This window comes from Filicampus tigris, chromosome 14 (assembly GCF_054856515.1).
Source record: "Filicampus tigris isolate MCC_2025a chromosome 14, RoL_Ftig_1.0, whole genome shotgun sequence".
NCBI lineage: Eukaryota > Metazoa > Chordata > Actinopteri > Syngnathiformes > Syngnathidae > Filicampus > Filicampus tigris.
In genome coordinates this window covers 1,479,351-1,493,856 of record NC_141230.1, presented here as the reverse complement: position 1 = coordinate 1,493,856, position 14,506 = coordinate 1,479,351, and the positions used below count along the sequence as shown (strand labels likewise).

The 14,506-nt window shown below is 50.8% G+C and overlaps 1 protein-coding gene across 2 annotated transcripts in view; it reads left to right on the top strand.

Annotated features, from left to right (window-relative positions):
• The window catches only part of ifngr2 (interferon gamma receptor 2), a 66,762-nt gene that overhangs the window by 35,215 nt on the left and 17,041 nt on the right, over positions 1–14,506 (top strand). For both annotated transcript variants that reach the window (XM_086052277.1, XM_086052275.1), the window contains exon 5: positions 3,009–3,150. In XM_086052277.1, the coding sequence (XP_085908403.1) occupies positions 3,009–3,150 (142 nt within the window). The remainder of the gene's footprint in view (positions 1–3,008; positions 3,151–14,506) is intronic.

Genomic DNA, 14,506 nt, shown 5'->3' with positions numbered 1-14,506 from the left:
AGCTGCAGCCAGACACCAGTGTCCTCTCGCTGAGTACTTTTACAGTTCAATAGATTGGCAAATAAGGTCTTTGAAATACATGTACATGAGTGTATGTGTTTGTATAGCTTTTTGGGCAGACAACCTCTGATGTGGATACACTGATAGTGCACTCTATTTACCAATTTAATCACATTTGATGTGTTTTTTTGGGGGGGGGGGCGGGGTGAGGGGGGGACCGACAAACTTTTGATGGACTAACTACCTGCTGGACTGATGGACGGACTGACCAACTGACAATTACATGTTGGTTTGGCTTGAAAAAATGACGAACTGACGAATGACGGACGTGGACCCAGACCGCTGACGGATGACGAATGCCGGACCAGGAAACTTTAGTAAAATGCCAACCTCTGCTGTCAAGGACCAAAATAAAAAATTATTAATTATATCACTCACCATAGCTACTCTTCGAGCTGTGGCTGTTTATATTCCAACGAGTATTAATTACTATGATGACAGTCTGACAGTGCAGTGTCATAGCGTTTGCAATCCATGCATCCATTTTATGAGCCACTTATCCACACCAGCGTGCAATAAAGTTGTTGTTAGTTGTAGTCTGCACATTATTGGTCATCATCATCTGGCTCTGAAACTGCACTTTGTGCCACAGTTAGCCTAAAGTACAGTTGTTCTGAAGCTTGGGGAATCTGAGCTTGTAGCCAGATTTCCATGATTAATAAAACACAACAGTCCCGAACTGGGCAAATGTGTTACGAATCTAGCGTTGGAGGTAGTTAGGCTCGGCAGCAGAGTTTGAGTGGTTAGCATTTACCTTCGTCTAACCAGAGCCCATCTTGGCAGCCCTGCTTTGTTGACTATGGCGCCTGTCAGACCCGACAAAAATTCACAGAGGTCCCTCTGGTAGTGCTCTCATCCGGGATGTTGAAAGTGCAGTAAAAAGTCGCTGGAACTCAATTTGAACTGTAGTCCAATGTCAATTAAATTCACATGATTATAGTATCCATCACCGAAGGTGAAAGTACAATTAAAAAGAAAGGCATTAAAATGATGGTACTTCCTCGCTTCCTTTACATGTTTGAACATATTCCTGTATTCATTCGTAAATCTTTTTTTCCACACTTGACCAGGAAATTACATCTTTCTTGTGGTGTAATAAACAAGGTCGCATCAAGAGGTCAACTCTTCAGCTTCCTAAAGCTCTTGGAGGTCTAGCCTTACCGGATTTCCGTCGATACTACTGGGCTAGTAATATCAACAAAATACTTTTTTGGAATGTTGAGGTCACTCCCGATGACTGCCCTCATTGGGCCAATATGGAACTGTCCTCCTCATCACCCTCACTATAGTCAATAGTCTACTCTCAGTTGGCTCTTTCATTCAAGCGAGTATCTCGTAACTCTGTCGTACTTGAAACATTGAAGATTCTGAGCCAATTTGAATCAATTTGGTCTACATTGTGGGTCTAGGCTCGCACCCGTTTACCGCAACCATTTGTTTATCCCTTCCTGTTCCGACCGAGCTTTTGAATAACCTGAAGACCCTTGACAGCCTTTACATTGACGGCGTATTTCCTTCGTTTTCTGACCTTTTAAAAAAATGTATGCTCCCTCGCTCCCATTTATTTCGTTATTTCCAGATTCAGCATTTTGTCCAAAACCAATTCCCTCACTTCCCGAATCGTCCCCCCCGAGACCGCGATGGATTCTCTCCTAATACACTAAGCAACACAAAAATCTTTAATTGCAACATTGTATTATTCAATTTTTAACATTAATCCAACCTCCCTTAATCAATTGAGGTATGTCTGGGGCCAGGACATTAATATCACAATCACTGACAAACAATGGGAACGGATGCTCAATCTTGTACATTCCTCATCAATTTGTGCAAAGCACCAACTTCTACAATGCAATATCTTACACAGAAGCCATCTTACCAATGCAAGATTGGCAAAAATCTTTCCGGACAGATCTGACGCTTTTAATAGATGTAACCTCTCGCCAGCCAATCACATGCACATGTTCTGGTCATGTCCCAAACTTAATGACTTCTGGCACGCTATCTTCGACACGTTGGGGAAGGTCCTAGGTACTACAGTAAACCCTGACCCACTTACTGCCCTTCTTGGAATGCCTCCGCTACTCCTTCAGTCCAAGAACATTCAAAACTATTATTTCTTTCACTACTCTGCTTGCGAGGAAACTCATTCTACTTAAGAGGACTCACTCATTCCCACCTACTCATGATTGGTGGATTCAGGAAATTTTACAATGTGTGAGGCTTGAGAAGATCAGATTTTCCCTCAAAGGTTCCCTCCAGGCCTTTCACAAAACCTGGCAGGCCTTCTTGCTTCATATAGATACCCTGCAGATTGATGCGGAGAACCATTGAGTTGCTGAATGTTTTTTCATTATTATAAGTTCACCCTAGTTCATTTATCTTAGGATATTTATTTAATACCATTATTGTTATTCAACTCTTTTTCAGCTGTAGATTTTTTTATTTAATTTTTTATTATTATTTTTTTTTAGCGATACTACTTAACCCATCCTACCTGATTTATTTATTCATTTATTTTTAATATCTTAAGTGTGTGGTGTGAATGTGTGATTGAGTGTGTTGTTTGGGTACAGTATGACAATTTATTTTTGATGTTCTTTAACTCTGATGGAGACATACTTTGCTTCGCCGATTTGTACCTGTTTTTTTTAGTATCTCCTGATCGAATGTACCCATCCCATAACTGATAAATGTCAATAAAAAAAAATTGACAAAAAAAAAAGAAAAAAGAAAAGAAAGCCTGGGAGAAACCCTGGAATGCTTAAAACTTTGAGAGACAAAGGGAAAGGGGGTGGCATGACAAGAAAATTCAAATAATGATGGTAAACATGAGTAGTTATTGGTGGTTGGGAATATTTACTGGACTATGGAACTATATTGGTTTATTTTGCATATGTTCATCATTGATAATAATAACTACATTACACATTTCTACTCTTCAACAGATATATGAAGATTCTGTGTCCTCTGTGTCCATTTACAATTTAAAGGCGGGAGATCGCTACTGTGCAAAAGTGCAGTACACTTACTTTGATCGTCCTATTGGGTTGGCCAGCTGCACCCAGTGTGAAGTCATTCCTCAGTCAGGTGAGACAGCTGTCAGAATTATTTCTTGTCTGTGATTTAGAAACAAACACTTCATATTATTTGCTTTTGTCACTGCGGTTTTGGGGGAGTCAACAGATTTGGAATGTCTAGTGTTGTTCCGATACCGATACTGGTATTGGCAAGTGTACTGCATTAAAATGCTGGTATCGGCATTGGCGAGTACAAACAAATGAAGCGCCGATGCTGGTTATTGATACTGGTATCATTCTTTGAATGCAGCGCACATATTTGAGAGCCGCACACCGGAGGGAAACATAAGAGCCTTATCCAAATGCACATGCATGTTAATATCTAGCCCAACTTCATTCAACTTCATTCAACTTCATTCCAACGCATTCTGAGGTTTCCATACAGCTTCCTTCGCCTTCACACGCAATTTCTCCAGGAATTGCATTCTCTAGTTATTGTGAAGGCGAAGGCCTTCACACATATGTTATTCCTAACACTTTAAACTTATTATTCTATTTTATTCCAAACACTTTTTCGGTGTGCGACTCCTTCCACATTTTTCATCCAGTTGACTTCATTCAAGTTTCAAAACATTCTGAAAATTCATGCCTTCTGGGGTAGGATTTTTTTTCGTTCCCCAAATTTACCCTTTCCCCAATAGTTCCCCTTTTTCACCCCAAAAAAACCCATTCATTTCCAATAGCATATTCAATATTTCTCATTTCCACCATTCCAATTTAAAATTCACAAGATTCAAATCATTCAACTCACATTGGTAAAGCTTTTCAACACACCCACAATTCCTGCTTCCCAAAAATTCAACTTATTCACCTGTAAAAAAAAACACAAAACCCCACCATTCATTCCCATTGCCATATTCAACAAATCACATTTACATCATTCCAATTTGAAATGGACAACATTCATCTCATTCAACTCATATTGGCAAGGTTTTCAACACACCCCAAAATCCTATTTCTCACACATTCAACTCATTCACCCTTAAAAACCCCACAAAAATTCAACTATTCACCATTCATTTCCATTGGCACATTCAACTTTTCACATTTACACCATTCCAATTTCCACAAATTCGAGTCATTCAACTCATTCAGCTCACATTCAACTTTTCAACACCACCAAAATTCCTACTTCCCACACTTTTAACTCATTCTCCCTTAAAAACCCACAAAAATTCCACTATTAACCATTCATTTCTATTGGAACACTCAACTTTTCAAATTAACACCTTCCCAATTTCCAATAATTCCAGTCATTCAACTCAATCAGCTCATTCAGCTTTTCAACACCCCCAAAATTCCTACTTTCCACACATTCAACTTATTCACACTTAAAAAAGACACAAAAATTCAAGTATTCACCATTTATTTCCAGTGGACCAATGTTCTTGTCCTTTGGTCTCCCCAGTGCTGCCGCCATCTTGGACAGTGACATTAGCTAGACTGGGTATACTCACCCTGAGGTCTCCCCAGTGCGGTGGCCATCTTGCGCAGGGACAGTAGCTAGACTGGGGATACTCACCCCGAGGTCTCCCCAGTGTGGCGGCCATCTTAGGCAGGGACATTAGCTAGACTGGGGATACTCACCCGGAGGTCTTCCCAGTGCGGTGGCCATCTTTGGAAGGGACATTAGCTAGGCTGGGGATACTCACCCCGAGGTCTCCACATTGCGGCGGCCACTTGAGCAATGACATTAGCTAGACTGGGGATACTCACCCCGAGGTCTCCCCAGTGTGGCGGCCATCTTGGACAGGGACATTAGCTAGACTGGGTATACTCACCCCGAGGTCTCCACATTGCGGCGGCCACTTGAGCAATGACATTAGCTAGACTGGGTATACTCACCCCGAGGTCTCCTCAGTGCGCCGGCCATCTTGGGCAGGGATAGTAGCTAGACCAGGGATACTCACCCCGAGGTCTCCCCAGTGTGGCGGCCATCTTAGACAGGCACATTAGCTAGACTGGGGATACTCACCCCAAGGTCTCCCTAGTGTGGCGGCTAGTGCAGTCCAGGGACAGTACCTAGACTGGGGATACTCACCCCGAGGTCTCCCCAGTGCGGCAGCCGTCTTGGGCAGGGACCTTATCTAGACTGGGTATACTCACCCCGAGGTCTCCTCAGTGCGCCGGCCATCTTGGGCAGGGACAGTAGCTAGACCGGGGATACTCACCCCGAGGTCTCCCCAGTGCGGTGGCCATCTTGGAAAGGCACATTAGCTAGACTGGGGATACTCACCCCGAGGTCTCCCTGGTGCGGCGGCCATCTTGGGCAGGGACAGTAGCTAGACTGGGGATACTCACCCCGAGTTCTCCCTAGTGTGGCGGCCCTCTTAGGCAGGGACATTAGCTAGACTGGGGATACTCACCCGGACGTCTTCCCAGTGCGGTCGCCATCTTGGGAAGGGAATTTAGCTAGACTGGGTATACACACCCCGAGGTCTCCCCAGTGCGGCGGCCATCTTGGGCAGGAACATTAGCTAGACTGGGGATACTCACCCGGAGGTCTTCCCAGTGCGGCGGCCATCTTGGGAAGGGACATTAGCTAGACTGGGGATACTCACCCCGAGGTCTCTCCAGTGCGGCGGCCATCTTCGGCATGGACAGTAACTAGACTTTGGATACTCACCCTGAGGTCTCCCCAGTGCGGCGGCCATCTTGGACAGGGACATTAGCTAGACTGGGGATACTCACCCCGAGGTCTCCCTAGTGCGGCAGCCATCTTGGACAGGAACATTAGCTAGACTGGGGATACTCACCCTGAGGTCTCCCCAGTGTGGCGGCCATCTTAGGCAGGGACATTAGCTAGACTGGGGATACTCACCCGGAGGTCTTCCCAGTGCGGCGGCCATCTTGGGGAGGGACATTAGCTAGACTGGGGATACTCACCCCGAGGTCTCCCCAGTGCGGCGGCCATCTTGGGCATGGACAGTAGCTAGACTGGGGATACTCACCCTGAGGTCTCCCCAGTGCGGCGGCCATCTTGGGCAGGGACATTAGCTAGACTGGGGATACTCACCCCGAGGTCTCCCTAGTGCGGCAGCCATCTTAGGCAGGGACATTAGCTAGACTGGGGATACTCACCCCGAGGTCTCCCCAGTGCGGCGGCCATCTTCGGCATGGACAGTAACTAGACTGGGGATATTCACCCTGAGGTCTCCCCAGTGCGGCGGCCATCTTGGACAGGGACATTAGCTAGACTGGGGATACTCACCCCGAGGTCTCCCTAGTGCGGCAGCCATCTTGGACAGAGACATTAGCTAGACTGGGGATACTCACCCGGAGGTCTTCCCAGTGCGGCGGCCATCTTGGGAAGGGACATTAGCTAGACTGGGGATACTCACCCTGAGGTCTCCCCAGTGCGGCGGCCATCTTGGACAGGGACATTAGCTAGACTGGGGATATTCACCCTGAGGTCTCGCCAGTGCGGCGGCCATCTTGGACAGGGACATTAGCTAGACTGGGGATACTCACCCCGAGGTCTCCCTAGTGCGGCAGCCATCTTGGACAGAGACATTAGCTAGACTGGGGATACTCACCCGGAGGTCTTCCCAGTGCGGCGGCCATCTTGGGAAGGGACATTAGCTAGACTGGGGATACTCACCCCGAGGTCTCTCCAGTGCGGCGGCCATCTTCGGCATGGACAGTAACTAGACTTTGGATACTCACCCTGAGGTCTCCCCAGTGCGGCGGCCATCTTGGACAGGGACATTAGCTAGACTGGGGATACTCACCCCGAGGTCTCCCTAGTGCGGCAGCCATCTTGGACAGAGACATTAGCTAGACTGGGGATACTCACCCGGAGGTCTTCCCAGTGCGGCGGCCATCTTGGGAAGGGACATTAGCTAGACTGGGGATACTCACCCCGAGGTCTCTCCAGTGCGGCGGCCATCTTCGGCATGGACAGTAACTAGACTTTGGATACTCACCCTGAGGTCTCCCCAGTGCGGCGGCCATCTTGGACAGGGACATTAGCTAGACTGGGGATACTCACCCCGAGGTCTCCCTAGTGCGGCAGCCATCTTGGACAGGAACATTAGCTAGACTGGGGATACTCACCCTGAGGTCTCCCCAGTGTGGCGGCCATCTTAGGCAGGGACATTAGCTAGACTGGGGATACTCACCCGGAGGTCTTCCCAGTGCGGCGGCCATCTTGGGAAGGGACATTAGCTAGACTGGGGATACTCACCCCGAGGTCTCCCCAGTGCGGCAGCCGTCTTGGGCAGGGACCTTATCTAGACTGGGTATACTCACCCCGAGGTCTCCTCAGTGCGCCGGCCATCTTGGGCAGGGACAGTAGCTAGACCGGGGATACTCACCCCGAGGTCTCCCCAGTGCGGTGGCCATCTTGGAAAGGCACATTAGCTAGACTGGGGATACTCACCCCGAGGTCTCCCTGGTGCGGCGGCCATCTTGGGCAGGGACAGTAGCTAGACTGGGGATACTCACCCCGAGTTCTCCCTAGTGTGGCGGCCCTCTTAGGCAGGGACATTAGCTAGACTGGGGATACTCACCCGGACGTCTTCCCAGTGCGGTCGCCATCTTGGGAAGGGAATTTAGCTAGACTGGGTATACACACCCCGAGGTCTCCCCAGTGCGGCGGCCATCTTGGGCAGGAACATTAGCTAGACTGGGGATACTCACCCGGAGGTCTTCCCAGTGCGGCGGCCATCTTGGGAAGGGACATTAGCTAGACTGGGGATACTCACCCCGAGGTCTCTCCAGTGCGGCGGCCATCTTCGGCATGGACAGTAACTAGACTTTGGATACTCACCCTGAGGTCTCCCCAGTGCGGCGGCCATCTTGGACAGGGACATTAGCTAGACTGGGGATACTCACCCCGAGGTCTCCCTAGTGCGGCAGCCATCTTGGACAGGAACATTAGCTAGACTGGGGATACTCACCCTGAGGTCTCCCCAGTGTGGCGGCCATCTTAGGCAGGGACATTAGCTAGACTGGGGATACTCACCCGGAGGTCTTCCCAGTGCGGCGGCCATCTTGGGGAGGGACATTAGCTAGACTGGGGATACTCACCCCGAGGTCTCCCCAGTGCGGCGGCCATCTTGGGCATGGACAGTAGCTAGACTGGGGATACTCACCCTGAGGTCTCCCCAGTGCGGCGGCCATCTTGGGCAGGGACATTAGCTAGACTGGGGATACTCACCCCGAGGTCTCCCTAGTGCGGCAGCCATCTTAGGCAGGGACATTAGCTAGACTGGGGATACTCACCCCGAGGTCTCCCCAGTGCGGCGGCCATCTTCGGCATGGACAGTAACTAGACTGGGGATATTCACCCTGAGGTCTCCCCAGTGCGGCGGCCATCTTGGACAGGGACATTAGCTAGACTGGGGATACTCACCCCGAGGTCTCCCTAGTGCGGCAGCCATCTTGGACAGAGACATTAGCTAGACTGGGGATACTCACCCGGAGGTCTTCCCAGTGCGGCGGCCATCTTGGGAAGGGACATTAGCTAGACTGGGGATACTCACCCTGAGGTCTCCCCAGTGCGGCGGCCATCTTGGACAGGGACATTAGCTAGACTGGGGATATTCACCCTGAGGTCTCCCCAGTGCGGCGGCCATCTTGGACAGGGACATTAGCTAGACTGGGGATACTCACCCCGAGGTCTCCCTAGTGCGGCAGCCATCTTGGACAGAGACATTAGCTAGACTGGGGATACTCACCCGGAGGTCTTCCCAGTGCGGCGGCCATCTTGGGAAGGGACATTAGCTAGACTGGGGATACTCACCCCGAGGTCTCTCCAGTGCGGCGGCCATCTTCGGCATGGACAGTAACTAGACTTTGGATACTCACCCTGAGGTCTCCCCAGTGCGGCGGCCATCTTGGACAGGGACATTAGCTAGACTGGGGATACTCACCCCGAGGTCTCCCTAGTGCGGCAGCCATCTTGGACAGAGACATTAGCTAGACTGGGGATACTCACCCGGAGGTCTTCCCAGTGCGGCGGCCATCTTGGGAAGGGACATTAGCTAGACTGGGGATACTCACCCCGAGGTCTCTCCAGTGCGGCGGCCATCTTCGGCATGGACAGTAACTAGACTTTGGATACTCACCCTGAGGTCTCCCCAGTGCGGCGGCCATCTTGGACAGGGACATTAGCTAGACTGGGGATACTCACCCCGAGGTCTCCCTAGTGCGGCAGCCATCTTGGACAGGAACATTAGCTAGACTGGGGATACTCACCCTGAGGTCTCCCCAGTGTGGCGGCCATCTTAGGCAGGGACATTAGCTAGACTGGGGATACTCACCCGGAGGTCTTCCCAGTGCGGCGGCCATCTTGGGAAGGGACATTAGCTAGACTGGGGATACTCACCCCGAGGTCTCCCCAGTGCGGCGGCCATCTTGGGCATGGACAGTAGCTAGACTGGGGATACTCACCCTGAGGTCTCCCCAGTGCGGCGGCCATCTTGGGCAGGGACATTAGCTAGACTGGGGATACTCACCCCGAGGTCTCCCTAGTGCGGCAGCCATCTTAGGCAGGGACATTAGCTAGACTGGGGATACTCACCCCGAGGTCTCCCCAGTGCAGCGGCCATCTTCGGCATGGACAGTAACTAGACTGGGGATATTCACCCTGAGGTCTCCCCAGTGCGGCGGCCATCTTGGACAGGGACATTAGCTAGACTGGGGATACTCACCCCGAGGTCTCCCTAGTGCGGCAGCCATCTTGGACAGAGACATTAGCTAGACTGGGGATACTCACCCGGAGGTCTTCCCAGTGCGGCGGCCATCTTGGGAAGGGACATTAGCTAGACTGGGGATACTCACCCTGAGGTCTCCCCAGTGCGGCGGCCATCTTGGACAGGGACATTAGCTAGACTGGGGATATTCACCCTGAGGTCTCCCCAGTGCGGCGGCCATCTTGGACAGGGACATTAGCTAGACTGGGGATACTCACCCCGAGGTCTCCCTAGTGCGGCAGCCATCTTGGACAGAGACATTAGCTAGACTGGGGATACTCACCTGGAGGTCTTCCCAGTGCGGCGGCCATCTTGGGAAGGGACATTAGCTAGACTGGGGATACTCACCCCGAGGTCTCTCCAGTGCGGCGGCCATCTTCGGCATGGACAGTAACTAGACTTTGGATACTCACCCTGAGGTCTCCCCAGTGCGGCGGCCATCTTGGACAGGGACATTAGCTAGACTGGGGATACTCACCCCGAGGTCTCCCTAGTGCGGCAGCCATCTTGGACAGAGACATTAGCTAGACTGGGGATACTCACCCGGAGGTCTTCCCAGTGCGGCGGCCATCTTGGGAAGGGACATTAGCTAGACTGGGGATACTCACCCCGAGGTCTCTCCAGTGCGGCGGCCATCTTCGGCATGGACAGTAACTAGACTTTGGATACTCACCCTGAGGTCTCCCCAGTGCGGCGGCCATCTTGGACAGGGACATTAGCTAGACTGGGGATACTCACCCCGAGGTCTCCCTAGTGCGGCAGCCATCTTGGACAGGAACATTAGCTAGACTGGGGATACTCACCCTGAGGTCTCCCCAGTGTGGCGGCCATCTTAGGCAGGGACATTAGCTAGACTGGGGATACTCACCCGGAGGTCTTCCCAGTGCGGCGGCCATCTTGGGAAGGGACATTAGCTAGACTGGGGATACTCACCCCGAGGTCTCCCCAGTGCGGCGGCCATCTTGGGCATGGACAGTAGCTAGACTGGGGATACTCACCCTGAGGTCTCCCCAGTGCGGCGGCCATCTTGGGCAGGGACATTAGCTAGACTGGGGATACTCACCCCGAGGTCTCCCTAGTGCGGCAGCCATCTTAGGCAGGGACATTAGCTAGACTGGGGATACTCACCCCGAGGTCTCCCCAGTGCAGCGGCCATCTTCGGCATGGACAGTAACTAGACTGGGGATATTCACCCTGAGGTCTCCCCAGTGCGGCGGCCATCTTGGACAGGGACATTAGCTAGACTGGGGATACTCACCCTGAGGTCTCCCCAGTGTGGCGGCCATCTTAGGCAGGGACATTAGCTAGACTGGGGATACTCACCCGGAGGTCTTCCCAGTGCGGCGGCCATCTTGGGAAGGGACATTAGCTAGACTGGGGATACTCACCCCGAGGTCTCCCCAGTGCGGCGGCCATCTTGGGCATGGACAGTAGCTAGACTGGGGATACTCACCCTGAGGTCTCCCCAGTGCGGCGGCCATCTTGGGCAGGGACATTAGCTAGACTGGGGATACTCACCCCGAGGTCTCCCTAGTGCGGCAGCCATCTTAGGCAGGGACATTAGCTAGACTGGGGATACTCACCCCGAGGTCTCCCCAGTGCAGCGGCCATCTTCGGCATGGACAGTAACTAGACTGGGGATATTCACCCTGAGGTCTCCCCAGTGCGGCGGCCATCTTGGACAGGGACATTAGCTAGACTGGGGATACTCACCCCGAGGTCTCCCTAGTGCGGCAGCCATCTTGGACAGAGACATTAGCTAGACTGGGGATACTCACCCGGAGGTCTTCCCAGTGCGGCGGCCATCTTGGGAAGGGACATTAGCTAGACTGGGGATACTCACCCTGAGGTCTCCCCAGTGCGGCGGCCATCTTGGACAGGGACATTAGCTAGACTGGGGATATTCACCCTGAGGTCTCCCCAGTGCGGCGGCCATCTTGGACAGGGACATTAGCTAGACTGGGGATACTCACCCCGAGGTCTCCCTAGTGCGGCAGCCATCTTGGACAGAGACATTAGCTAGACTGGGGATACTCACCCGGAGGTCTTCCCAGTGCGGCGGCCATCTTGGGAAGGGACATTAGCTAGACTGGGGATACTCACCCCGAGGTCTCTCCAGTGCGGCGGCCATCTTCGGCATGGACAGTAACTAGACTTTGGATACTCACCCTGAGGTCTCCCCAGTGCGGCGGCCATCTTGGACAGGGACATTAGCTAGACTGGGGATACTCACCCCGAGGTCTCCCTAGTGCGGCAGCCATCTTGGACAGAGACATTAGCTAGACTGGGGATACTCACCCGGAGGTCTTCCCAGTGCGGCGGCCATCTTGGGAAGGGACATTAGCTAGACTGGGGATACTCACCCCGAGGTCTCTCCAGTGCGGCGGCCATCTTCGGCATGGACAGTAACTAGACTTTGGATACTCACCCTGAGGTCTCCCCAGTGCGGCGGCCATCTTGGACAGGGACATTAGCTAGACTGGGGATACTCACCCCGAGGTCTCCCTAGTGCGGCAGCCATCTTGGACAGGAACATTAGCTAGACTGGGGATACTCACCCTGAGGTCTCCCCAGTGTGGCGGCCATCTTAGGCAGGGACATTAGCTAGACTGGGGATACTCACCCGGAGGTCTTCCCAGTGCGGCGGCCATCTTGGGAAGGGACATTAGCTAGACTGGGGATACTCACCCCGAGGTCTCCCCAGTGCGGCGGCCATCTTGGGCATGGACAGTAGCTAGACTGGGGATACTCACCCTGAGGTCTCCCCAGTGCGGCGGCCATCTTGGGCAGGGACATTAGCTAGACTGGGGATACTCACCCCGAGGTCTCCCTAGTGCGGCAGCCATCTTAGGCAGGGACATTAGCTAGACTGGGGATACTCACCCCGAGGTCTCCCCAGTGCAGCGGCCATCTTCGGCATGGACAGTAACTAGACTGGGGATATTCACCCTGAGGTCTCCCCAGTGCGGCGGCCATCTTGGACAGGGACATTAGCTAGACTGGGGATACTCACCCCGAGGTCTCCCTAGTGCGGCAGCCATCTTGGACAGAGACATTAGCTAGACTGGGGATACTCACCCCGAGGTCTCCCCAGTGCGGTGGCCATCTTGGGCAGGAACATTAGCTAGACTGGGGATACTCACCCTGAGGTCTCCCCAGTGTGGCGGCCATCTTAGGCATATTGGTCAAGCTTTTCAACACACCCCAAATTCCTATTTCTCACACATTCAACTCATTCACCCTTAAGAAACCCACAAAAACTGTTCACCATTCATTTCCATTGGCACGTTAAACTTTTCACATTTACACCATTCCGATTTCCACAAATTTGAGTCATTCATGAAGCGGCCATGTTTTTTAAAAGTATTGGGACACCCCGATTTCTCATCCCCAGGTGTCCCTAATGAAGCAGCCATGCTGTTCAAAAGTATTGGGACACCCCGATTTTTCATCCCCAGGTGTCACTAATGAAGCAGCCATGTTGTTAAAAGTATTGGGACACCCCGATTTTTCATTCTCAGGCGTCCCTAATGAAGCGCCCATGTTTTTCAAAAGTATCGGGACACACAGAATTTTCATCCCCATATGTCCCTAATGAAGCGGCCATATTCTTCAAAAGTATTGGGACACCCAGAATTCTCTTTCCCAGGTGTCCCATGTTGTTCAAAAGTATTGGAACACTCCAATTTTTCATCCCCCGGTGTCCCTAATGAAGTGGCCATTTTGTTTAAAAATATTGGGACACCCCGATTTCTCATCCACAGCTTCCGTCCTTCCCGAGATTCCTTGTTTCCTATTTTCCCTGCTTCCTAGTGTCCTTTCTTCCTCATTTCTTTGCCTCATCCTTTCCTTCCTACTATTTTGTATTCTTACTTTGTTTTCTTTCTTGCTTGTTTTCCTTGTTATCTTGGTTTCTTCTTTCCCCCCTTCCTTTGATTCCATCATTCTTTGTTTTCCTTATTTTTTCCCTGACTTCCTTCTTTCATTGTTTCCTTACTTCCTCTTGTTTCCCTTTGTTTTTTTTTCAAGGTCAATTAACTTTATTCAACTTCATTCCAACGCATTCTGAGGATTCCATACATCTTCCTTCGCCTTCACACGCAATTTTTCCAGGAATTGCATTCTCTAGTTATTCCTTGTTATTCCCCCCAATTTTTTGGCGTGCGTCTCCTTCCACATTTTACACCTGATTCACTTCATTCAAGTTTCAAAACATTCAGAATATTCATGCCATCTTGGGTAGTATTTTTTCTTGTTTCACAAATTTTTCACAATTTCACGTTTTTCACCCAAAGAAAACCCATTCATTTCCAATGGCACATTCAACATTTCACATTTACACCTTTCCAATTTCAAATTCACAAGATTCAACTCATTCAACTCACATTGATAAAGCTTTTCAACACACCCACAATTCCTACTTCCCAAAAATTCAAATTATTCTTCCTTAGAAAACCCACAAAAATTCAACCTTTCAACTATTCACCATTCATTTCCATAAACACATTCAACTTTTAACATTTACACCAATCCAATTTCAAATTCACATTCAAGTCATTCAACTCACAATGGTAAATTTTTCAACAAACCCAAAATTCCTACTTCACACACATTCAACTTATTCACCCGTAAAAAACCCTCAAATTTACACCATTCATTCTTATTGCC